Source organism: Protopterus annectens, chromosome 8.part1 (genome assembly GCF_019279795.1).
Source record: "Protopterus annectens isolate FY-2018-M chromosome 8.part1, PAN1.0, whole genome shotgun sequence".
Taxonomy (NCBI): domain Eukaryota; kingdom Metazoa; phylum Chordata; order Ceratodontiformes; family Protopteridae; genus Protopterus; species Protopterus annectens.
Window position 1 is genome coordinate 138481929 of NC_056742.1, and position 26540 is coordinate 138508468.

At 38.4% G+C, this 26540-nt stretch overlaps 1 protein-coding gene across 4 annotated transcripts in view; it reads right to left on the minus strand.

Moving 5' to 3' along the window:
• The window catches only part of WWP2 (WW domain containing E3 ubiquitin protein ligase 2), a 1859587-nt gene that overhangs the window by 826652 nt on the left and 1006395 nt on the right, over positions 1–26540 (minus strand). For all 4 annotated transcript variants that reach the window (XM_044081781.1, XM_044081779.1, XM_044081780.1 and 1 more), the window contains one exon: positions 17433–17522. In XM_044081781.1, coding sequence (XP_043937716.1) covers positions 17433–17522 — 90 coding nt within the window. The remainder of the gene's footprint in view (positions 1–17432; positions 17523–26540) is intronic.

Consider the following 26540-nt stretch of genomic DNA (forward strand, 5'->3'; position numbering starts at 1 on the left):
GGGGTTTATTTCACACAGGAAGGTCCAAGACAATTTAATCAGACTATTAAAATTAATGGACTATGGAAACAAAAAAAAAAAGAGAGAACTAACAATTATTAGCCTAGACTTGGACAAAGTGTTTGATTCTTTAAGTTAGCCCTATTTATTTAAAGTTCTAGAATAGAAATGTATAACTTTTCCTCAGATTTTTTAAAATTGCTGAAGAAATTATACACTACTTCTATATCATACATTAAAATTGGAGCTTTCTTGTCAGGACCACTTAAAATAATGAAAGGCACCAAGCAAGGGTGCCCTCTATCACACTTATAATTTGCTCTATCAGAGGAGCCATTAGTTAATTACATAAGAACTAATGATAAAATAAGCAGCTTCTATGTCAATGCAAAGTACAATTCCAAAATTCAGATTTTCACTGATGATATCTTATTAACAATTGGGAGCATAGATACCTCAATTAAACATCTTATAGAATCTCTTCAAAACTTTGAAATGATATCTGGCCTACGTTTTAATCAAAATAAAACTGAAACTACTTTGTTAAACAAAAAAAAAAACATTCTGGACAGATATAGAGACTTTAATTGGGCTAACAATATTATTAAATATCTAGGCATAACCATTAAAGCAAACTGGAAAAACACTAGGCAAACAAATTTCATAATGTTAATAGACACCATTAAAGATTGCTTAAGCAAATGGAATAAAATGTTATTCACCATGGAGGAAAGGCTATCATTACTTAAAATAATCATACTACCCAAAATTCTGTATGTTTTTCAAGCCATCCTAGCACCCCCTTCCAAAAACTAATGAAAAAACTTAACTCTGTATTAATAAAGTTTTTATGGTTTCCAAAAATATCAAGGATTAGTCATTCATGACATTACAGAAGTTGGGAAGAGGGTGGAATCACGTTTCCACATCTAGAACTATATACTGAATCAATTATTTTTAACATTACAAGCCATTGGCTAAACAGCAAATATACTTCCAACTGGAAAAATCTACATAAAGCAATATTACTAGACAATTGTGAGGAAACAATAAACAATGATATGTTTTCTGAAGTGGAAAAAGTTTACCTTGTCATAAAAAAAAATTGTTTTAATACAAGTAACAAAAAAAATTCTCTTCATTTGTTAATTACATAGTAGACAATTTCAAACAGCTAATGTTCAAAGATTATAAGATGAGAAATCTTTTATTTATTATGTTTCCCATAGCTTTAGCAAATAAATGCTTGGACTCTTATAACATGAAAAAATAGAAGAAATGAAAGGAAATGGGCTAGTTTTCTGATATCAGATTCTTGATCAAAATTATATGCAAGAAGCAACCTCTCTCATAGCAAGATATAACATAAATCAAAACAACTGGCTAAACATACACACTTTTGAGAACATATAGTTAATAAGTTTAAAATAAATCAAATAGTGAAATCCACACCTAGACCCAAAATTCTAACACTTTTTTTGTGAAATCAATACACTATGTGTAAATAATGGACTATCAGTGTCAAGGTTATATAGGACATTGCGAATGGATTTACCAGCGCCAGATGAGTCCCTATGGAGCTATGTAGAAAAAAATTAATAAATGTAATTTTTCAGAAAAAGAGAAATAAGTAATACTTAAATCAGTCAGTAAAAATACATCATCTCCCTTTTGGAAAATTTACACATGGAAATGTATTCACAGAAGTTTTTTCACACCCCAAAAAATAGCATTAATATCAGGTAATGAGACATCATTATGTTGGAGATGTGAAGAAGCAGAATATGCAGACTGGGTACATATGTTCATAAATTGTAATACTGTAATTTCCTTTTGGTCAGAATTCAAATTCTTTATTAAAGCATTGTGGCTGGATAAATGTGAAGTCACTGACTCATTGTTATTATTTAATGCTCCGATTCCAGTGTATGTTCCAAGTACACAAGTGCACCTCCTCTGGTCCCTCCTTGCAATAGCAAGAAAAAACATTACCTCAAATTGGAAAAGTAAGAAAATTACACCTTTTGTGGAATCTATATCCGTGGCCAAAATAGTTTGCAATAGAGAATTAATTACTATGACTAAGAACTACAAGAATGACACATAAAAACTAGCTTTGTTAAAACTTAAAAATTGTTAGATAAAATGTGAATGTGTTGACAAAGTTACCTCTATTATGGACATTGTATATAGTTAAGATTTGCTTATACTGTTTAGCATGTTTGATGCATTTGTATTTATGAAAACTCAATAAAAATTATCTGAAAAAAAATAAGCCTACTCAGCTTAATCAACTGCCCCCTCACAAGATTTTTCTTCTGCCAAAATGGATGCTGGCTATCATAATGAAGAAAGCAATTAGAGTATGTCTCCTTCCTAGAAATAGTTGATTCAGATTTACTACACTCAATATTTTTAATGCCTAAGACATCAAGGAAAGATATGGAAACCAAATTAAGCTGGTATGTAAACTTCAAAAAATGGATAAAGGCCTTCAATTCCTCTTTTCACAGAATAAAAATGTCATCCAGGTAGTTAAGGTACAACTGGATTTTAGACCAGAAAGGGGATGTAAACCCAAACCTGCTATCCCAGGACCATAAAACAAGATTGGCAAACACCAGCACTGAGGCCACTCCCATGGCAACCCCTTTCAAATGCTTAAAATATTCACCTTCAAAAAATACAAAATTAGATCTTAACACAAGGTCCATACAGTGATAAATGATATCAGTCTAATTTTTGTCAAGGGTAGTCCCCACAGTGATGGCCTCAAAGAACCAGTCGGGGCCTTGATCATGGTGTATTACTAAAAATAAGTCCTTGACATCAATAGTCACAAACCAGACATCATCAGAAAAAGTAGTTCTTGAAAGAATTTCCAAAAAGTGCCACCAGTCCTTCAAAATATGTTCTTTGTCGACACAAAAATCTTTTTAACTTGTGATCAACAAACTTCACCAGTGGTTTGGTTTTAGAATTAGCTGAGGCAACTACAGGCCTCAATGGTTGGTCCTCCACAGATTTATGAATCTTTTATATAAAAAAATGGCTGGAATTTTTGGTTTCTTAACCACCAGATACTCATTCATTTTAGGTGCCATGCTGTGGATACAGCACTTCTTTATGCAAAATATCAATCTGCTTGTAGGAAATGTTAATTTCATTAAGGAATACCTCGGAGAAAAATTCATCATTGTTCAAGTAATCCAACATTTTGTGCTGGTAAATATGGCAGTACATAAACACCACCACCCCACCTTTATCTAGCTTCATGATTCTTATGCTTTTATTGTTGGTGATCTGGCTCAGTAGTAGCCTCTCATCACTAGAGAGGTTGTAAAAGATTTTTTTTTGTTTTGGCTACACCAACTGCAAATATCATTCTCACTTAATCTTTCAAAAAGAGCAATAAAAGGTAACATAGGAGGGTTGAAAGTACTAGTTCTACACAACCCTTCACCTTCCTCAACAGTAGCCCTGGGAGCAAGCACATTCAAGACCGACTTTCCCAGTAAAGAATTTTAGCTTGCTAATCAATTCAATGACACTACAGTTGTTAGAAGGAATGAATTTAAAACCCTTCTTGAAAAGAACATCAAAAATTGGAGTAATTTCAAAGTAGGAATAGTTATAGCCCTTAAAACCCCCCAAATCAATAACAGTACCTTGAAATGGGCATAAAGGTTCCAAACCATTAGGTCCTAGTTCCTCCATCAAAACTGACCACTGGGGGGGGGGGTGTACTGACTTTAAAAAACTTTCTTTTTGTGTACTGGAAAAGGCTCCCCCTTACTCAGGGAGGGAGAATGGTGGCTTCCCTTGGAGGAAAGGGAACTATTGGCAGATTATTCTTAATGCTGCAAATACCCCAGTTATTAATGATGTTATTTTGGGTCTATATCACTTCGTCAAACTTTTATTTTATCGAATAACTAATCATCAAACCCAAATTGTCAAAGTCCGTATTCAGTGAACAGCCTAAACATCAAATTTAAATTCAAATTCATCACATTGTTTTAGTTGGCAGTCCTGAAAAAACATTGTGTGATTGACATGCCAGCTGGCCGTGAATGACCCATTTCCTCACAGTAGTGTGCTCTTAGATCCCCTGCAAAAAAAGTTTACTGTCACAGCATATTTAACGTTTGTGGTGTTGGCCAACTAAAACAATCTGATTAATTTAAATTCGATGTTTAGGTCGTTCACTGAATAGGGACTTCAACAATTATGTTTTGATGATTAGTTATTCGATAAAACGAAAGTCTGACGAAGTGATACAGATCTGTTATTTCCACAGGGTTTGTTTTGAAGAAGAAAGCTCTTTTTTATGAAATGTTTTTACTAACAATGTTATTTATTGGTTTTTATTACAGTTTACGTTAAATCACTGAAGTAAATAGTTTTTTGAGGTACATTTCTCTCTAAATTTGGTTCTTGTTTTTGATGCCAAACTTTGTATTTAAATAGCAGGAAGTAATGCAATTTATTTTACTCTCAGAAAGCTCTGTTAAGTTCAAGAACAAAATTGCTTAGTTTTTTTTTTACAATAAAAGAAGTTGTGGACATTTTTGGAGCAGCATTTTGTTATTTTTATAATTATAAACTAAAGATTAGAAATCTGGTTACAATGAAGGCAAATTAAAATGAGCAAAAGCAAAGAAGAATACATAGAACACAGCTTAAAGAGCAACTGAAAGAATCTAGAATATCTATGCAAGAATGCTCAGAAAATATGAATGAACATACAATAACTTTAGGGCAACCAAAGTGATGCCTCAAAGTTTGAGGCAGTAAAACGATAAAAGGATGATAACTAAAATGAGGGATTGTGAGAACAGAAGGGTAGAAGCAGACAATAATATTCACAGTTGCTTCTCAAAGGCAAAATACTAATAAATGGGAAAAATGATAAAAGCCTTAGATAGCTAAAAATTACCATGACCACTTCTTAATATTTAAAATTTATTTAGCATTTTCAGCCTTCATTGAGGTTTTCTTCAGAATAACACCATAAAACTACACGACTTAAATACCTATAAAACTAGTCACATGACAAATCTGATACTACTATATTTAAAAAATACAAATACAGCAATTAAATATTCTTATTTATGTTTTCTTAACATCTTGTTTTTCTTCAGTACACATTTATAATTGAGATAGCCTTTCAAATCATGACTAAAAGAAGCCTATAAAAAAATCTGCCATTCCATTTTTCTGTAATCAAGTTCATCATCTAGGGCAGTGCAGTGGTACAATGGTTAACATTGTCACCTCATAGCAAGAGGTCTCCAGTTCGATTCTCAGCTGGGGCGTTTTCTGTGCAGAGTCTGCATGTCCTCCCTACGTTCACGTGGGCTTCCTCTGGGTACTCTGGTTTCCTCCCACACTCCAAAGATGTACATCTGGAGCATTTCTCCCTGGGCCTTTGCTGAAAATAAGCTCTGTCCTAGTCGGACATTCCCAGTCAACAAATGTTAAATAAATAAAATGTACAATGACCATCAAAATCCCCAGAAACATTATCTAACAGATAAAAAATAAACTTGTTGAAACCTGAACAATTAACAGAATATTTTCCTAAAGCATTGCTCTAAGAGGCTTCTTTCTTTGGTACTAGATGCACTCAGAAATAGATGCCTTAGCCCCACTGAGTTAAAAGCACTAGGTTCTATAACACTCTTGGTATGTAAAGGCTGAAGAACCTGAGGAAAAATTCTGTTTGGTTTGGTGGGTGGGAAGGTATTCCCCTGAACGAAGGTTGCTGTATCCAGTGCCAACTGTAGCCCTCCTGCATTACTTTTAACATCCAGGAGTCTAAGACAATCTTTAGCCAAAGGTGGATGTTGAGGGCTAGGGGAGTGGGTAAAGAATACTGGTATAGTCATTCTGTACTGTTGGTCTGTTCCTTTTTCTGAGAAAAAAAATGTTTTTTTTACTGTTGCTACCCTCTGGCCATCACTTTTTTGCATTTTGTTTGCTAGAAAGAACTATTTTTGTTTATTTGGCTTTTTAGCGTAAGAATAAGGCCTAAAAGATTTGTAATGGGGTACATGAAATATCTTTGAAACTCCCTGAATTAATTTCACTCTTTTATCGTAATGTTTGAGAACCAGGATAACAACAGCTAAACAATGCCTCCTTATCTAAAACTGAATCCAAGATTTTGGACTTGACCTCATCAGCATACTTTTGGCTCCATACCTAAGTATACCTTATCAACAATCTAGCAGTAACAGTGGGCCTAGACACCATCATCTGCACAAAATACACACTCTTCAACATACGTTTGGATATCTGAGAAAGGTTCAGAAAAAGAGTTTTCTTCTGTAGGAACAGTGGAAGCTAATTCCTTCAGACTGTCCATATGACATATCATAAATTTCCACATATATGCTTGGTACTTCAGAATTCTGAAGGTTAAAGCGGAAGAAGAAAACATTCTCTTACCTGTACAGTCTAACATTTTACCTTCCTTATCACCCTGAGAAGGGTTGGTATTGAGCACCAGTCTGTTTCCAGTATAAGACAAGGTGGAAAATGGCAGCACTATCTGATGTAAGGTGAGAAAAAATAAATTTATTCACTTGAGATACCTTATACAGCGTGTATCTGCTTTTTAGGGACTGATGATTGGGCATCAGGATGATTACAGGCAGCATTCAGCACATCCTCTGGGGCTAGCAATATAGGAGGGAAGGGAGAGGAATGAGTTATATCCATTTGTAACATATCGTAATACCTCTTCAACCCAAGGGGAACATATATTTGCTCCCATAAAAATATTTCATTCATCCTGGGAATGGTCTCATTAAGTGAAAATTCCTACACAAAATGACAGGAATTAAAGTTTTCCCCACAATCTGAAAGTTGGGCTTGGGAATCTGTAAACTAAGCCCCATCTCTGACAAAATCAAAAATCATCAGGCCCTGTTATTTGAAAGGGAAAGCCCATCTGTAATGGCTTCTGCATACCAAAATTTACAGCCTGTAATGTCTGGTAAGGAGTTCATCTTTTTAATAGTAATGACTTCAGAAGAACAATGTTTATTTTTTTTGTTTTTTTCTTAATAAGAGTATCAGCAGAAGAAGAACGACTTGAAGGGGGACCATCTGCCCGGCCTAATAGTCTCTTGTCCCGGTTACCCACAGAATTTCCCGGACAGCCTCCCAGACCAACAGAAGAGGGTTCTCCCATGCCCATACAGGACACTGGAACAATCAAACAGGATGTGGCTGACACTGGTTCATGTTGGTCAAAAGGACACTAATAGAGGAAGCAATTGAGGAAAGTGAGTGGTCTGAGGAATAACCAATGGCCACTCCAGATTCACCCACTATTGGCTGACGCACACACCAAAGTCTGCGATGATGGCAAGCACTCTTGTTAAGTGTTTTTTTTTCTTTCTAGGTACTGTGGGAGGAAAGCAAGACTGACTGGAGTGATTATCCATGCTTTTACCAGGGAAGAAATACTAAAAGTGCTAAGCGTTCCTGAAATGAGTTAGTAAAAAAGTAGGTAGTCACAGAATATTCAAAAGCAGCACACTTACATTCACACAACTTTCCCCGAGTCCCTTAACTTATACAACATAAAAGCAGAAAAGAACATCCCTGCCAGTACTGTTCCAGCACTTGCGCGCACACACACACACACACACACACACACACACACACACACACACACACACACACACACACACACACACACACACACACAAAATCAAAATGGCAGGTAAGTTGTCACAAAGTGTGCATAAACATTACACTGACACACAATTTCCCACCCACTCCTTTGTAAATTTTTCTGTCCCACAAAATTCAAAGTTTGCATCAATACACAACTTTTTTTTCACAAAATTATCCACAAATACTATCATGAATGCTCTTAAATCAAAATAATTTCAAGTACTAGTCTCATCATACTTTTGAATAATGAAACTAACACAAGCAAGCTTCTGAAGGAAAATGTTTGAATTATGGCCCTCAAGATATTGTAGAAATTACTTATCTGTTTTACTCATGTGTCTAGCTTATTTTAAAGCTGTCTCGCTATGTTAAACCCATTTAACATAGCGAGACAGGTTTAAAAAAAAAGCAACGGAGAAAGCAAGATCTCCGTTGCTTTTTACACACTGTGTCGCTATGTTAAAGGAGTTTAACATAGCAAGACAGCTTTAAAAAAAGCAACGGAGATCTCCGTTGCTTTTTTTAAATCTGTGTCGCTATGTTAAACTCTTTTAACATAGCGAGACAGTGTTTTAAAAAAAGACTTATACTAATGGAAAAAGTCCGGGCAACCGGACCTTTTCCCATTAGTATAAGTCGATTTACAACGTGCACGCTGGCCAATCAGCGTGCACGTTTTGGAATATTAATGGGGGGTCATGGTATAATATAAGAACTAAGCCAACACATGAATGGAAAATGCAGATTCTGCCATTAGGCATGACTGCAATTACGGATATAGACAATAGGGCGCTGGAATTTATTGGAGAAAACTGGCAAAGGAACCAAGACACTGACAGCAGATAACTAGAGAGGGAAAGGTAATAGAATGGGATGAGGCCAAGAATTTATTTGGACTGCAGGTTAAAGACTGCTTTCCCTATCAGGGATTGATATCAGAGTATATGCAAAGAGAAAGAAATAGGAGGGTCCTAAACAAAAGAACAGCACTGGTAGAATTTTAAGTAGATTCCAGAACAGAAGTTTCCATTAAAAAAGGAATAATAACTGCATGATAACTATAAGAATCAGTCAGGGGAAAGGATTGGGAAGAGAGACTGGATAAGCAATTCACAAAGAAACAATGGAAGGATATATGTATGTCTCCCAAATGTGCAACAAAATCTAGAAGATTTAGGATTTTTGCTTGGAAATGTTTACATAGATATTTTATACCCCAATAGACTCAAGAGAATTTTTCCTGATGAAGAGAGCAAATGTTGGAGGTGTGATGGGGAACAAAGAGGTACTTGGGAACATATGTTCTGGGAGTGCTGTGGGTTGGTGGACTTTAAGGATTCCCTGCGGGATGCACTGTCGAAGATGCTGGGTTGGCAGAATGGTATGACGAGGGAGATAATTTTTCTGAGCTATGATATGGAATCAGAATTGCCTAAACACGGTAAGGCCTTGCTGTGTCTAATTATGATGGCTTCCAAAAATCAATTGCTATTTGAGTTACAAGCTCTGATGTCTTAGGTTCATAGGTTCATACTAGGCTATCTGCCCTAGGGCATTTATAAGCCTAGCCAAAATGCGTTTGGCTTTTGCCACCCATTTTACATTTATTTTGCTATACCCTTTTTCGACGTTAGTATACTGTGCCTCTGTCTAACAGTGACACAGAAGTGATACCCAGGGTAAACCTACGATCTCCCATCTACTCATCAAGATTCCTCTTGAAGAGAGTCAATGAGGGACTCTGCCTAACCTGGACTGGGATTTTATTCCAGAGTGAAGGGAGCCTCTGGATTATGAATCTGTCCCTCCAGCATGTCCTATTTATTTCAGTGCTGAGGTTCAAGTCTCTCGAGCGCATAGCTCGATGGGATTTGGATTTTCTGAGGTGCAGCATGTCCATTAATTCCGGGTTGGACATGGCTTTATACGTCAGGCACAGATCGCCTCTGAACAGGCGGTATGCCACTGAGTAGAGCTGGAGTTTCTTTAACCGGGCAGCATATGGCATCTGTTTGAGCCCTTTGATCCTCTTGGTGGGGTACTTTTGGGGTCTTTCCAGTTGCTGCAGGTGTCTGGTAAGGTACATCCCAAAAGGGGCATTGTACTCAATTATGGGCCTGATGAGGGATGAGTAAAGAGGCACGATGACCTCCCCTGATCTAGATGTGAATCCCTTCATGATTAGGTGGGCTATATAAAATGTTTTTCTAACCACTTTGGCCACGTGGTTGTCAAATGAGAGATTGCTATCAACCTGGGTCCCCAGGTCCCTAATTACTTCTTCTGTACTTAATGGATTACCACTTATGTGGTAATTTGTGGGCACTTTGTTTTTGCTAAAGGGGATGACTATACACTTTTTGGCATTTAGCTTGAGGCCATGGCTCTGGCACAAGTTGTCTGTTTCTATGAGGCCCTTTTGGAGGATGCTTGTGTCGGCTGGAGAGTCGATTATGGCACCCAGTTTGCAGTCATCTGCGAACTTGGTCAGCCACAGTCCTTCTGTGTTGGCCTGTACCTCCGAGAAATATATACCGAACAAGAGAGGTCCCAGGACTGAGCCTTGTGGGACACCACTTGTAACTGGTTTGGAGTCTGACATGGCTCCAGCAATTCTAACCATGTGGGTTCTGTCCTTGAGCCAGTTTGCAATTCATCTAGTGACATAGGGGTTTATATTTAAGCTGGTGAGCTTATCTATAATGCCCGAGTGGGGTATTGCATCGAAGGCTTTTGCGAGGTCCAGGTAGGCTGTGTGGACCACCTTCCCGTCGTCAATGGCCTTGGTGACTGTTTCAAAGAAATCAACCAGGTTTAAGAGACAGGATCTGCCCTTAACAAAGCCGAACTGGGTAGGATCCAGTGTCTGTAGGTCCCCAATATCTTTATTTATGAGGTCCATGATGATCCTTTCCATAGCTTTGCAGACCAAGCTAGTCAGGCTTATGGGGCGATAGTTTCCAGGATCCGTTGAGGCACCACCTTTATGGAGAGGGACCACTGTTGCTGTACGCCACTCTTTGGGCACATATCCTGTAGTAAGGCTGAGATTGAACAGTAGTTTTATGTTTGGGTTTAGCTCTTCTTGGAGTTCATGTAGGACGCAGCCCGGGACACCGTCTGGTCCCATTGATGCTGTGTTTTTTGCTTTGGAGAAGGCGGCTCTTACCTGAGCATCTGAGATGTCAGGGGGGCAGCACTCTGCTGGGATAGATATTTGCCCTTTTGGTTGGGGGGGGGAGGTTTGCGCTGAACCTGTCAGCTAGGATGTTGGCAATGTCTGTGGGTCTTCCTCCCTCTTCACAGTTTTCCATAGGGATAGGATCTCCTTACACACTAATCCCTCTTTTATGGCCTAGGTAGTTAATGAGTTATCTCTCAATCAGCCTTCTGACATTTTTCCCCTTCTTCTCAATCCTACAGTGGGAAGGTGGTCTAATAGTTAAGGTGTTTGCCTTACAAACACAAGGTGCAGGGTTTGAGTCTCACAAGGGATAATTGGCTAAGCTTAAAATGGCTTGCAAGGGCATTTAGCGTAGTACTAACCTATGAACCTATGAACTAGAAAATGGAAATCAAAATCTAAACCTATTTTAGAAGTACTGAATATAGTAACAGAGATAAAACAACTGGAAATGAGATTTTCAGAAAAGAGTAGGCGCAGACTACATAGAAAAATGGGAATTGTGGGAACAATACATACAAGGGAGGAATGAAGTTTAAAAGAAGGCAGGACTTAAATGAGCCATGTGATGTTTGACTGTAAATGACTGGGTAGTTTATAAGTGATGCATAATGTTTGCAGCTGGGAGTGTGTCAATATAGTTTCCGATGTAAAATGCTTGCAACTAGGATTGTGTCGGTGTGGTTTCTTTTCATTTATATAAATGTATGATTGCTTAATGCCGTAAGGGATGGCTTAATAAAGATATTTCTTGTTTAAAAAGGGGGGGGGCAGGAATTGAATAATTTATGTAATGTTGTTTAGGTTATAAGATGCATAGCAATATATGTGAAGTACAATGTTTGTTAATGCTAATTTGTTAACACAGTTTAATTACCTTTGTATTAATGTAAATGTGCCAGTGTCACAACTGATAATTCAATAAAGGTGTTTAAAAAAAAGGCCAGATTTCCATAAAAAAGGGGAGTCACTAGCAAGTTTTTGGAAGCATTCTGTTTTACCTTGAACAGGACCTTTGTAACGAGAGGAAGGGGAGGGAAGGCATAAAGAATTATCCCCTTCCAAGAAAAGCCAGTGGACATGGGACTGTGGCCCAAAATAAAGGAAGTTGTCTGTTCAGAGTGGAGGCAACTAGCTCTACTTGAGGAGTACCCCACTGGTAGACAATGTCCAGAAACACATCCACTTGTGGGATTGTGTTATGGACCTGCTTAGAGAATCTGCCACTAAGTTTTGATCCGAGGGAATGTAAACTGCCTGAAAAGTCATCTGATACTGGATAGCTAGATCCCAAACCTGAAGGGCTAATGTGCACAGGGGATAAGACCCTGTCCCCTCCTTGCTTGTTGATATACCACATCAATGTGGTATCGTCTGTGAGAATCTTGAAGCGCCCTGGAAGGAAAAGAGAATGAAAAGCCTGACGAGCCAGAAGAGGTCTCATCTCTTTGACATTGATGTGGTCTTTTCTTTTGTCAAAGAGACCAAAGACTCTGCACTTTGAGAGGACCAAAGGAGGCCACCCCCATCCCACATCTTAGGCATATGTGAAGAGTCCCTGAGAGGGGCTAGGAGACTGAAAAATAAGCCCTGGGTTGAGGCACAAACGATGAATCCACCATTGAAGTTCCAGCTTGAGGCATGGAAGAAGTGGGACTAGAAAATCTAACGGATGGGAATACTGAAGCTAAACTGACTTTAGAAACCACTGGAGCTTTCTCATATGGAGCTTGGCCAGAGGAAGAATAGAAATGGTGAAAGCTATGTAACTCAGAGCCCTCAGTAACTCCCTGGTTGTAAGCCAGAGAAAGAAGTGACGAAAAGAAACTAATCAGAGTTAAAGCCTTGGGAGGAGGCAGAGATGCCAGCACTGGAACAGTTTGGAACCTGCACTCCAGAAAAACATGATCCTGGAGTCAGGAATGATTTGGGAAATTCACAGTAAACCGCAGGCTTTGCAGGAGAGGAATAGGAAAGTGAAGATACTGAAGTAAAATATCTGGACAGGAGTCCTGAATGAGTAGGTTGTCCAGGTACGGAAAGGACTGTATTGCACACAACCCAAACAGGTATGTTTAAGTGTAATATGTGTAAATACTGTCAGTTTGTAGATGAGGGACGTGACTTCCAGATAAGTGACTCGAACTTCAAAATCAATTTCAAAGCTAACTGTAACAGCATGCAAGTGGTATACCTAGCAAAGTGCCTCCAATGCCCTGCTTTCTATATCGGTAAAACCGACAGAAAGCTCAAAGAAAGGGTATATGAACACATGTACAACATTAGGAACAACAATCAGGTTAACGCACTAGCTAGACACCACAATGAACACACTGACCATGAATTTAGGTTCAGAGTTATAGACCAACAGGTTAGAGACCCTAGAGGAGGCTACGACTCATTGAAGCTAGAGAGAAAAGAACTTCTCTGGCAGCTTAGGATAAATGCTAATCAGTGGCCAGGAATAAATGAAACAAGTTCAATAGCCTGTATTTTGAGGTTAAAAAACCTTAAGAGATAGGTTTTTAAATCTACTTCGATTTACTGATTTTATTCCTGACCATATACACCTGATTCTACGTTTGCACTCTATAATACAATCTGTGTTGCTTTTGTATATGTATAAGTAGGAAACAGCAATGAATATAAACACAACTTCAAGTAATATTGACAGGCACTATCCATTCATTAAATACAAGGAGGATGTACCTGTTACCTTATGCTATACTATTGTGGGTTGCCTTGAACTTTTACTTAGGGTCAGGTGATTGAAATTAATAATGACTGTTGTGGTAAAGGGTTTACTTGACACAATAATGTTAGGTTTTATATATATTTTAATCGGACTTTCTATTTTTATTTTTAAATTTGAAGACAATGTTTTTGTGAATTTTATACATTTTTATGTGTTGGTATGTGTTTATACACATTAAAATAAGTTATATGTTTACATATTTACATTCTTATATTATTTTCATATACATTTTTTACCTAGGGTATTTTTTCTATGTTACATGCTTATAGAGGGCTTGTGCATTTAGCAAACCAAACCCTTCCTTAATTAATCAACTAATTATTTAATCAGGAATCAGGAAGGGTGTGTTAAACAACTGATATATAAACTGCACAGCCCATGGTTCCCTGTTTGACTTTTATCTTCTGATGAAGTTGGTTGTCTCCAACGAAAAGTGTATTGAAACTAGCGCACTTTAAGAATAAAACAGTGTTTCGTCAAGGATCTTTACTTCTATCTGTTCTATTCACTCTATAATAGTAGTTGGAACCTCTTCTCTCACAAATAACTGAGGAACACCCCTAGGCCCTTTGGTAATGATCAGCCATGGTTCCCCCTGCACATCCGAAGCAGATGTCTGAAAGACCTCCATAGATCTGCGTGGAGTCAGATTCATGCTGGCTTCTGAAGCATTCACAGCAGAGGAATCCAACAAGGAAACTGGATGATCCTCCGTGCTTTCAACATCCTCAAAAGAGACGTTTGGTGGAGGCAGTACAGCCGAAGAATCTGACCAAGCTTTCTTGGTAGTCTTCCTTGCAGATGGTTGACCCTCAGGGCGTGAAGATCCTTCTATTGTGTCTTTAGCCAACAGTTTAAGTTGTTGGTTTTCTAAGTAAATCACAAGGGAAGAAAGACGACTACAAAATATCTTAGCGACAAAATCTTGACAAATCTCACAAAACATATGGTGGTGGGAAGCGCCTAAACAGAACAAACACTTCCTGCGATGATCTTTATGGTGAATCTGTCTCCTGCACTGGTATTTCCCTTTTCTGGATGATGTGAAACCAACAACCAGATTGACATATGTCACATTCTGTTAATCCTTACTCAGTGCACGTGTATTTCCATTTCACAATACCTTCATGCAAGACGTTACACTAGTTATAACAGAATAAAACATTATTTTATCTCCAGTTGTAAAACTCATCCAGATAACACTAGAGAAAAGTTTGTTTGACACCAGAATTAACTGGACAGAAAACTTTGATACCATCAGCAAATTTTGCAATATTGCAATTGCTTATTGGTAAAGCTGAAAGAAGGAGCCCTTGTATTAGGGTACATCCTTCAATTCACTCTTATATTGTTTCAGAAGAATAGGATCCCAAAACTGAGCCTTGTGATACACTACTCAAAACTCATAACATTTCTAAAGTGTATTGAAGATCTGTCTTGTAACAACCCATTTGCCAATATAACAGTTCAACCCCAATTCTGTTACTGCATCAATTATTGAGGAATACAGGATAGCATATATAGCCCTAGACATATGAGAACATAAAACAACAAGAATCCCATAGTTCAAAATGATAGTTAAAACTTTGTACAATGAAATCAGGTTTGTTGTACAAGCTCTTCTTCTTGTGAACCCATGTTGGTAAATCTCAAAATAAAACATTGGTCTCTATGATGCTCATATTAGACTTTTTTTGTTAAGAACAAAGTTAATGCTGACTCATTAACTTTTTGGCCTATTTAAAATGATCACAGTGCCTACAATACTCAACATTATGTTCATTCCAAAATGGAAATCTTTTATGATTACCTGCTTTTTAATAAAGCACTAAAAATAACCACTGATTGAAAAATACATTGAACAATAATATAAAAAAAAAGAACAAAAAAAAACTGGTCTGTGGTGAGGCTATATAGGAAGCTTCATTCCTACCTACCATTGCACTTTTTTTTTTTTTTTTTTTTTTTTAGCATGGAACCCACATTCTCACCTCATGTGGAAGAGGCTACTGGTTTTGCAATTTCTGGCCAGGAGAAGATACAATAAGATGGTTATAACCCAAATATAACACATTACTGTGCAGCGGTATTCACCCAAACTCAAACTGTGTTAGTCCACACATAACTGCCATGTCAGCCATGCCACTACAGAACCTATGTGTGGACTAACTTGAGGTGAGAAGTTATTCCCAGTTGTGCAGCACCAACAGTACAGAATCCTTTACTAATTACTGGATGGCAATACTCATCAAAAGATTATCCTTTTTCCAAGGTCACAGATTGGTCCAGATGCAGCAATTGCAAATATAAAAAATGGTAACTTGCACCTTGAAGGACTGAGGGAATAAAAAAAAAAGATTTATGTCATATGCTGAGGTAGGGCACTTAGTACGGCTGTTAATGCAGATAAGAAAATTAACAAATCTTTACCATCACCAGCCAAGACATTATCTGCAGAATCCTCAGTAAGTAGCCAGAGCTGCTTTGTAACTACACCTGTATCTGGTCGCTAAATCTAGTTTACACTGAGGACCATAAATTAACATTATAAAGCAAGAAATAATAAAAAAAAACTCTTTTAACACTATTAGCAAGAATGTTAACACTTTTACTACAAAACTGATGCGGAATTCATTTAAACTGCTGAATGCCTGCTTAATGCAAGAAAGATGAGAGGGTTACTGGCTTGGGAAGGGATTTTTTTTTTACAAATGAGGAAAGGTGGACTGATGGTATTTTTGATAAAAATGAAAAATATGTTGGGGTTTTGAGGCAGCATAATACACAGGGGCTACAGCAGGATTTTCAATTACATAACACTGACTATCTGATAGGAGAATAACAAAATGATTAATTCTCTTATACTACAAGCACCACACAACAATCATTCTGTTAATCTAGCCTCTTCTCACTCAGCTGGTTTGAATTTTGCACTATACTGTGAGATTTTGCACTATGATTTAATCTTGCTCTGCAGAAAGATGCCTCCCATGATGTCTGTGCTATTGCTGAGCAAAATGCTTGAACACTGAAATACCTTACGAGAAATATGTCTTGACATTACATTCAATAACATTTCAACACAGGTCTGTACTAATCTTAATCACATGTTCAGCATTCTGTAAGTGACTGCTACTTCAGAAGTATTTACAAAAATAAGCTCTTTACCAGTTTCAAATCCATGCACAGTAGGTATGCACTGAGAGCTGTAAATTAACATTACAAAGCAAAATAGTCCTTTTTGAGCTCTGAACAAGAATGATAAACACTTTAATGTGAAAATGAACTTCTGCATTCAGGCATTGGAGGCATCTGATTCCCCTCAAATTATCATCATCAAACACATACTATATATTCTCATGATGCTGGATTACTTTCAATCATTACAATAAAATATCACAATGCTCTAGGGTAACATAACTTAATCAGCAAGCAGATGTTTCGCATCTTCATCTTTTGCATCATTTCAGCCATTAATATGGTCTGAAGACCTGTCATACAGCATTACATGATATTCTCCTTTTTACTTCTTATTTGGAAAGCTTTTCTCTGGTCTTAATGGCATTTTGTTATTGATACTTTCATTACAGGTATCTCAGTGATACTGCCTACTTCCAAATTAACTAGATTAAACAGCAAGCACCAAAGTGACCTATTCGACAATTTTTGGACCATCAGGGACTCCTTAAGCAATGTAGCATCCTGAAACAATGCAATTCACAGCCCAGAGAGACGAGGAAGAAACACACTTGAAAAGACATACACGCATGTACGCACTCAACACTTTCACACAGATCTTACCCTGGAGGAAGTGGTCTCTCCCATGTAGTGATCTTGTTGTTATGGTCAACATAATAAACTCTTCCATTTGGCAGCTCCCTTTGCTCCCATCTGTAAAACAAATAACAGTGTTATATTATGAGGCAAAAAAACATCATTACTGTTTACTAAAGTAGGTCACTGGGTAAGTCACACTAATACAGGGTTGCCACCTTTTCAAATGCCCAAAGTGGGACATTTTTGGTACAAACATCAGATTTTGCAGGCCGAAACATACCCACGGCCAGTACAAAGGACAGAACTTCACTTTTCTGCCTAAATAAAAGCTTATTCTTGTAGCATTTTAGTTGCTTATTCTGTTTCTTATAACATTTAGGTGTTTCAGATACAGAATAACTGTTTTATGCAACTATTACATAAAATATAGGAAATAATTTTGTCCTAAAATCTCAGGACAATTGCCATTTTTACAATTTTTTTGCAGGGCACAACTGCCCAAAGAGGGAATGTCCCTCGCAAAGTGGGACAGGTGGTAACCCTACACTAATAAAGTATTTATTTTATTTATTTTTATTTATTTGCAGTTTGTTTACCAGGATTGTCCACTGGGCCACTAGGAGCCTGTTTTCAATGGAGTCCTGGGGAGAAAAGCTCCAAAACACAATGTTAACAAATTACAAGCATTACAGAAATAAAGAGTTACAAAAATATGAGGCAATTTAGAGTTTTTCAAGTTACAAGATGAAAAAGTTGGCATCTGGAGGACAATACAATTAAAAGTTTCAAGTTACAAAGGAGTAACAATAAATATGAGATAATAAAGTGTTAACACCAAAAGTTATGTTTTTTAAAAAGTATCTAATTCCTATGGTTTCGACTAAGAGTATTAAGACTATGGGACTACAAAAAAGGTGTATCAGCTAAAAGAAACTAACCGTGAAGCAGGAAGCTATGGAGGATGGGAACAAGAGCATTACCATAATGAAGTTAGGTGTGAATAAGTAGAGTTTTGAAGATGGGGAGGCTGTTAGTAGTACGGATGAGAGGTGGCAGAGCATTCCAGTGGCGTGCGAGAGAGAGAAGGCTAGAAGATGCTTGCCTGGTGGGCGGATGGGTTTGTGTAGTTCAATTAGATTCTGGAACTTGGATCTTAGGTGTCTATCAGGAACATGCATTTGGAAGGTAGAGGCAAGGGAGGGGCAGAGAGAGGGGGAAAAGATAAGCTTGTGTGCTTGAATGAGATGAATGTAGGTGAGACAGTTAGACAGCTCAAGCCAGCTGAGTTGATGTAGGGGAATACAGTGATGTGTTGAGGACCTGTGACCTGTTATAAATTTAGAAATTTTGTAGTAACAGGAGGATAGTTTAGACTTGATGGAAGATTGCAGATTAGTGAAGATAGAGGCACTATATAAGAGGGAAGGGATAAGGTAAGTGGTAGCGAGAACAAGCCTAATGGAGGGAGAGATGAAACGGTTGTGACGGTAAAGCATACCGAATTTCTTGTGAGTTTTTTTATATTTGCTAGTAGATGGCTGTCGAACTTTAACTGGTCATCGATGATGACTCCTAGTAGTTTAGCAGTGGAAACAATTTCAAGAGGAGTATTGTTTTGGCTGGTGATGATGAATGAGTTTTTATCTAGTGTGGTAGTTTTAGCAGGGGTGAATATCATAAGCTTAGTCTTGGTTGCACTGAGTGCTAGATGGTTTTCTAACATCCACTGTTCAGTTGAGGAGAAGGCATCCTGTGTTAACTTTATTAAGGAGGAAGTAGAGGTGGCAGTGCAGATTATCATAGAATCCTCTGCGTATTGGACAAGGTTGGCCTGAGGGATGGCAAGATAGAAGTCGTTAATGAAAATATTATAAATAGTAGGGGACCTAGAATTGAGCCTTGAGGTACACCTGTAGGATTATCTAAGAAAGGTGAATTGGCTTTATTCCATTTGACTACTTGTTGCCTATTTGCAAGGTAACTGGTGAATCAACTGATTGAGGAGTGGGAAAGATTTAGTTTAGAGTGTTTAGTAAGAAGGTTGTGAGAGATGGTGCCAAAGGCTTTAGAGAGGTCTAAGAGGAGGGTGGATACAATATGGCCAGAGTCTCGAGATTTGTTAACAGTTTCTAGGAAGGAAAGGAGAGCAGTAGTGGTGCTATGGCCAGGTTGGAATCCATGCTGAGTGTGAGTGAAAAGGTTATTTATGAGATAGGGTAGTATTTGTTGGTTAATACATTTTTCGAGAAGTTTAGAAATAGGGGATAAGATGGCAATAGGCTGAAAGTGTGGGATATCGTTGTTGTTGCCCCTCTGTGGAGTGGGATTACAAAGGCTTTTTCCAGAGCTGGGGAACATGGCATTCGGAAATTGATTGTTTAATTAGTATACAGATTGGGAAGGCAACAGCTTCAGTGGCTATTTTTAGGAAATAGGAGGGTAACTCTTCAGGGGCATTAGAGCAGGGTTTCAGGTATAGAAGAAGTTCTTTTATGGTAGAGATGGGGATAGGATTCATGGAGTAGGGAGGAGGTGGGGAGCTGGAGTTGGAAGGGGAGTAAGGAGTGAGTGAAGGTGGATGTGGGGAAAGTAGAATTTTTGGAGAAGGATGTAGTTAGTTTGGCTACAGAATTAATAAAGAATGAATTGAATTGGGTAGCCAAGTCCAGGTTGGTGGCATTTGGGTCTGGGCATGGGGTTTTCTTTTTTTCCTGGGTTGACTAGAGATGTAATTCCGTCCCAGAATTTTTTAGGGTTGGTGCTATGGTTGGCTTGGAGTGTGGAAGAATAAGCTCTGCGGTCAGCTATTATGAGTTTATTACTTTGTTTCAAAGTGATCTGTATTCATTAAGGGTGGTTTGAGTTTTAGTTTTGTGGTAGCATTTCCAAGCTTTATCACAGCCACACATAAGGTATTTTTAGATAACCATGGGGAAGGATTACTTTTTATGCATTTTAGTTTCTTGGGAGCAAAGGAGTCAAGCAGGTTTAAGAAAGTTGCATTAAAAATAGGTAACAGCACTATCTAGGGATAGAGTTTTTAGTGGGTTCCAGTTCATAGTTTTTAGTGCATTTGAGAATGCATTGGAGTTAAAAACTTTTTTAGGTTCCGGGTGAAGGTGTACGTATGAGACAGTTGTAGGGAGGAGGGAAGGCATTGGATGAAAGTGGGAAGATAGTTGCCTAGTGGGTCAGGAAGGGTACCACTGTTACTGAGGTAGTGGGAGTGGGAAACTAGAATCCAGTCTAGGGTACTTCCAGAGAGGAAGTCTTTAGATGGCTTAGTTATTGAATTAATAAGTTGTGTGAAGTTGTAAAGGTTTATATTTAGGGGGTTGGTTGGAGATTGGATTGTGGCCCAATTTATATTAACATTACACAGGATTATAGTTTCATTTGTGATACTGGCAGAGAGCCTGGAGAGAATATCTTCGAGAATTGGGATGTTGTCTCCAGGAGGGATAAAGAGTGAGACAATGCAGATAAGTTTGTTTGTTTATCTGAAGAAGGACTGGGATCAATTCAGCTTTACCAAATTTGGGAATAGGCTTGGATTATGGGGTGACTACAAAGGAAGAGGAGTACAGCAGGGCAACACCTCCCCCTTTTTTAAGAGTTCTATCTTTTCTAATGATACAGTAGTTGGGTGGTATTAATTCAGAATCATTTATATGGGGTTTAAGCCAGGTTTCTGAGATACACAGGATATCAGGTTGATTATGGAGAAGTCAGGCTGGGAGGTTAGAGATTTTGTTACAGATGCTAAGAGCATTTAGAGCTGTGAGAAGGAGGGATTTACCAGCTGAGTGGGGAGGATGGGTTGAGTAGATAGAGTTCAGACAGGGAGAGGGGCAGGGAGTTGGGTGTATGTCACCAGAGAGTAGGTTAGAGATAAAATGCTGAATATGGGAGAAGAGATATTTAAATAGCTTAAAACTTGTTTTATGGATTGCAGGTTTTATAGAGATGTAACTGATGTAGTTTTGGGGTTTGGTATGTGTTTAAAGGTGAAGAGCATGGTAGGGTTGAGGAAGTAGAGGCTAGGGGATATAGTAGTTGTTGAATATGCATGTTGTGCACAACTGGACATAGTGATATGTAAAGGGGGAGACTGGTTAGTGTAGTGAGGTCTGGTGAGGTAACATAAGTAGAATAAGGTGATGAAAAGTAGTGACTGTTATAATAGAGACTGTTATAATAGGCATGGTATATATTTGGGTGATTGTGAGTGAGTTGTGGTGCAGGTAAAGGGACAGAAGAACGGTTAAGGGGTTTGTATTTAGTGATGTAAAAAGGGGGTGGACTTATTGGTGAGGGTGGGTAGTTTGGTTGATTGGTTAAGGTTGAAGATGGGTGTGGTTTGGTAGGTATAAGTGTAGAAGCACTGGGGCGGGTGGAAATTGGGGGCAGGGTAGGGGAATTGATTTAGCCCGTAGGGCGAATGGAGTGGGTAGAGCCAAAGGAGAAGAGAGAAGGCCAGCCAGCAAGGAACAATCAGTAAGCAAGGAGCAAGCTAAAAGGTAAGGAAGGCACAGGGGTAAGGGACAGGGTCTTTTATGTATATCATGTAAAAGATAAGCAGGATGTTCACTGGGGGTAAGGAACAACTCACAGAGTAGCCTTATAGAGACTGAGAGGTTGGCTTACTATGTATTGACTGAGACTATGTTACTAACTTAAAATACAGTGACAGGAATATTAACTTTAGTTACGGGGGTTGACAATGGAGTATGCTGCCACCTAGTGGCCAGACTATGAGAAAACTACAGAATAAGGAAGCGCTAACAAGGGAGTAGGAAAGGGCCAGGAGAATAAATGGATGTAAGGCTAGAGCAGGCTGCTAGCGATCGCATGCTTGGTGAAGTAGAACAGTGTAACGAAAAAGCAATACAGGGACTGTAGTATTTAACACAGGGTTACATACACGTTATAAATCCTAGATATTGGGGTAGACTGAAGTGGACAGGAAGCATTGCAGGATCTCCTTTACGTGGTTCAATTCAGAGGCTGGAAGCCTGGAGTTTAAGTTGAACAGAGGAGACACCAGGGGTAGCACGGCTGTAGCGAGCAATGAACGAAGCCAGCAGTCTACGTCAGGACAGGAGTGGAAGGGATAAGAATGTATTTTTTTATGAAACCCAGCCAAAGCTTTTAGTATTTTGGGATATAGCAATCACCTATTTAATGAAAATTATAATTAGGCAACAAATTACTTAACATTCCAGTTGAGAACCATCTTTCAGGGATTAAGGGTTGGCATAATGGTCAAAGTGTTTACCTTACCTATCTGTCAGAGTCCTCCTTGACACAGGAAACACAGTTATTGAACAGCTTATCATCCCTTGCTGAACACTGTTACAGGTATGAGCCCCCACACGCAAGGCTAGATTCTGTACGTAATTTATTTTTTGAGTATTAACAAAATGGTTGGCTGATATAAAGAAGTACAGTTTCAAATACTATGGACAAACCCCCAACCATTAAATTATTTTCCTTCCAAAATTCAACAGATGTTAAAAAATAAATAAAAGCTAGGCAGTCAACATATCCATCTATCAGAAAATGAATCTAGAGGAATGCCCCCACGTCAGACATTAACATTAAGAAAAAGGCAATAATCAGAATAACCCAACAGCTTACATACATTTATGTTCCCTTCTCAAAATATCAATTTTTGTTTAAAAATATATAAATTGCTGTCACAAACTAAATCACTATGAATACTGATATAGGTTCATTGGCTAGTACCAGGTTAACTGTCATTGTGGGCCATTTTAAACTTAGCCAATTATTCCATTTGAGAATCAAACCCTGCAGCTTGTGTTTGTAAAGTAAACACTTTGACCATTATGCCAACCCTTAATCCCTGGAAGATAGTTCTGAACTGGAATGTTAAGTAATTTGTTGCCTAATTATAATTTTCATCAAATAGGTGATTATTATATCACATAATACTAAAAACTTTGGCTGGTTTCATAAAAAAATCATTCTAGGCATACAAGAAATTTCTGTTACGTGAGACAGGACCACCACTGGATACTCAGCGAAGAAGAGAAAGAGAATAAATTAATATATATATTTCAGTTTGTCCAGCATAACAGCTTCCTCTGAAATGGGTAGTAATTAATAATACCCCCCTGCCAAATTGCCCAAGTATGTCCTGTGTAACCATATTATTCATAAAAACATCCAATTTTTCAATATATCCATGTTAAAGTCCAAAGAAAATATCTTCAAACAGGTAAATATGAGTCTGCTACATGCCAAACCACTAAAAGAATTAAAAAAATGGGCTTAAAGCATGGTACCACAGCTATTTTTTTTAAAAGACAGACAGTAAAAAACATACAAATTAAGCTTTCAAATGTAATTAGATGAAGTACACTGTATGCAAAACAGCAATGTGCAATTTTTAGTGCCCATTGTTTTTTTTTTTTTTTAAACAAATGCTGTGATGCCATTGTTTCAGCTTCCTTCAAGGTAAACCCAGATAATTTGTCTTTGATTTAACTCATACTGCCTTTCTTCAGGCAGGAAGGAACTTCTGAAAATTGTTTATTGGTTAAACTTTATTGTAACAGTCTGCAGAGTGACTGCCTGGAACTTACTTATGAACATTTGAACCCAAGGTGACAGCAATCACATTAAGAACGAAGAGTGATTTAAATGTACATGCTGACGGCACTAACTTAGGAAAATGCTACAGTGATACAGAACTGGAGTAAAAAGGGATCTGGGGAGGCTGGATGTCTTCCCCGTTTGTTGATGTACCAGATGACTGACATGTTGACTGTGTGAGTCAAAATAGCACCCTGGGAAGGGAGTCCTGGAAGGCCTGCAACACAAGTAAAACAGCCCTAATCTCCAGGATGCTGATGTGAAGATGGGCTTTTGAGGAGGTCCCACTTGCCCTGGACTGTCTTTCCATTTGAAAATGCCCCCCACCCCCCACCCCCCAAGTAGGGAAGCTTCTGAAATCACTAATGCGTGAGGGGATGGTAGAATAAAAACCCAAGCCAGGGAAGCTAAAGGACTCCAACCACTACTTAATAGGTTGTAGGCTCTGCTGAGGTGCATCATCTCTGGGATATTTTACAAAATTCCTGAGGCTCCAAGACCAATATAAGTGCTTTTTCATTTATTTTCACTTATTTTTTTGCATTTGCACTTGACTATCATTTTTATCTGTGCCTTATAGCTAATTTATCACATCTATACTGTTTTAAAGCAATTTACTGATTAACTGCATTTCACTGCTATTTATTGCAATCCATTACTGTTTAACCGCATTTTACTGTATTTCATTAGTTTAACTGTATTGTTTCATATTGTGAGTTCTGTTTTTGTCTCCAAGTGGTTAATCTGTGATTTTCTGTGAGTTTTACTGTGTTCTTAACCCTTAAATTGAGTAGCATAGTCTGGACACAGGTTTGCTGCATCCAGAGCTGTTTGCTTTTGGCATCTGTGTTTCTGGCAGCCATTTTGTGTTTACCTTCTGTGTTTCTGGCAGACATCTTGTGTTGGTAGGAGCCTATCTTCTCTGCTAGTGAAAGTAGCAGGGCTGCCTGGACCTTGTCTGGCACAAGCTGACTGGTAAAAACAGGGTCTAGCAGGATTGGCTAATTTCTGTGTTACTAGAATCTTCTATTTTTTGTGGTATTTAAAACCCGTGTTTGAGCTGGTTTGGGCTTGTTTGAACCAGGCTCTGCAGAAGTACATCATCTCTGGGAAGTTTTACAAAATTCCTGAGGTACCTACATCAATCTAAGTGCTTTTTCAGTTATTTTCACTTATTTTACTGCATTTGCACTTGCTTATCATTTTTGTCTGTGCCTTATAGCTAATTTATCACATCTACACTATTTTAAAGCAATTTACTGATTAATTGCATTTCATTACTGTTTAACTATATTTTATTGCTATTTACTGCAATTCATTACTGCTTAACTGCATTTTACTGCATTTCATTACTGTTTCTGGCAGCCATCTTGTGTTGGTAGGGGCCTATTTTCTCTGCTAGTGAGAGTAGCAGGGCTGCCTGGAACTTGTCTGGCACAAGCTTATTGGTAAAGAGAGCAGGGGCTAGCAGGATTGGCTAGATTTCTGTGTTACTAGGATCTTTTATTTTTCATGGTATTTAAACCCTGTGTTTGAGCTGGTTTGGGCTTGTCTGTGTGTTGTGCACCGCAGCTGCACTGTTTCTAACCCATTGCGAGGTACTCCAGCTACAAATTTTCCCTTAGTCGCACTTGTGTGATCACCTAATAGTACTCATGTTAGACCTTCCACCCTTTACCCCATTAGCTCTCTCTGGCCTCTCTGCCTCAGATTCTGACAAATATGGATGGACAATTTCCTACCATTTCTCCTGCCAGTCTGGTTGATATGGGCATCCTGAAACAGTGTAGCAACTGCCTCATGTGCATGGACAATCCTCTACTACTACCACCTAGGAACACAATTTGTGAGATGCAGTTACAATAAGAACCTAGAGCCAATGCTCTCTCCCTCACAAGCCAGTATATATGGCACTGAGAAGGGTGTCAACACAAACACCACACCTCAAATACCATCCACACCTACATAAAACACATCCATATATGTGGAGGTCCTCAACAAAAACAAACCCAAACAAAAGAAACCTCTGAGGCGAAAACATGTGAAATCCACAGCCCACCACACCACACATAGTCCACTTACCTGTCTCTCTCAGTCACTAAGGCCTAACCATAAACCCAACATATTAGTAAAGGAGACACCATTCTGAGATACACAGATGTACCCCTCACCAGGCTGGATAAGGAGAAAGTCACGGTAGCTGTTTGTCAGGTGCCAGAATCCACCATATCACACATGCACTCAAGTCCCGCAACAACAGGTACTGTTATGACTCTGTCATAGTTCATGGTGGCATGAATGACTTGAGACATACCTCCCTGGACTATATGAAGAGAAACATAACTGAGCTCACTGAATGTGTGTTCCAGGGAAGGTATGACCCTAGCCTTAATCAGCATTCTACCGTCATGCAGAATGATGCCTCAATACAGATAGAAAATGATTAACTTTAACAATTGGCTTAGTTTCTGGTGTCATTCCAAGGGGATACAGCACCTTGACAGCCTGGGAAGA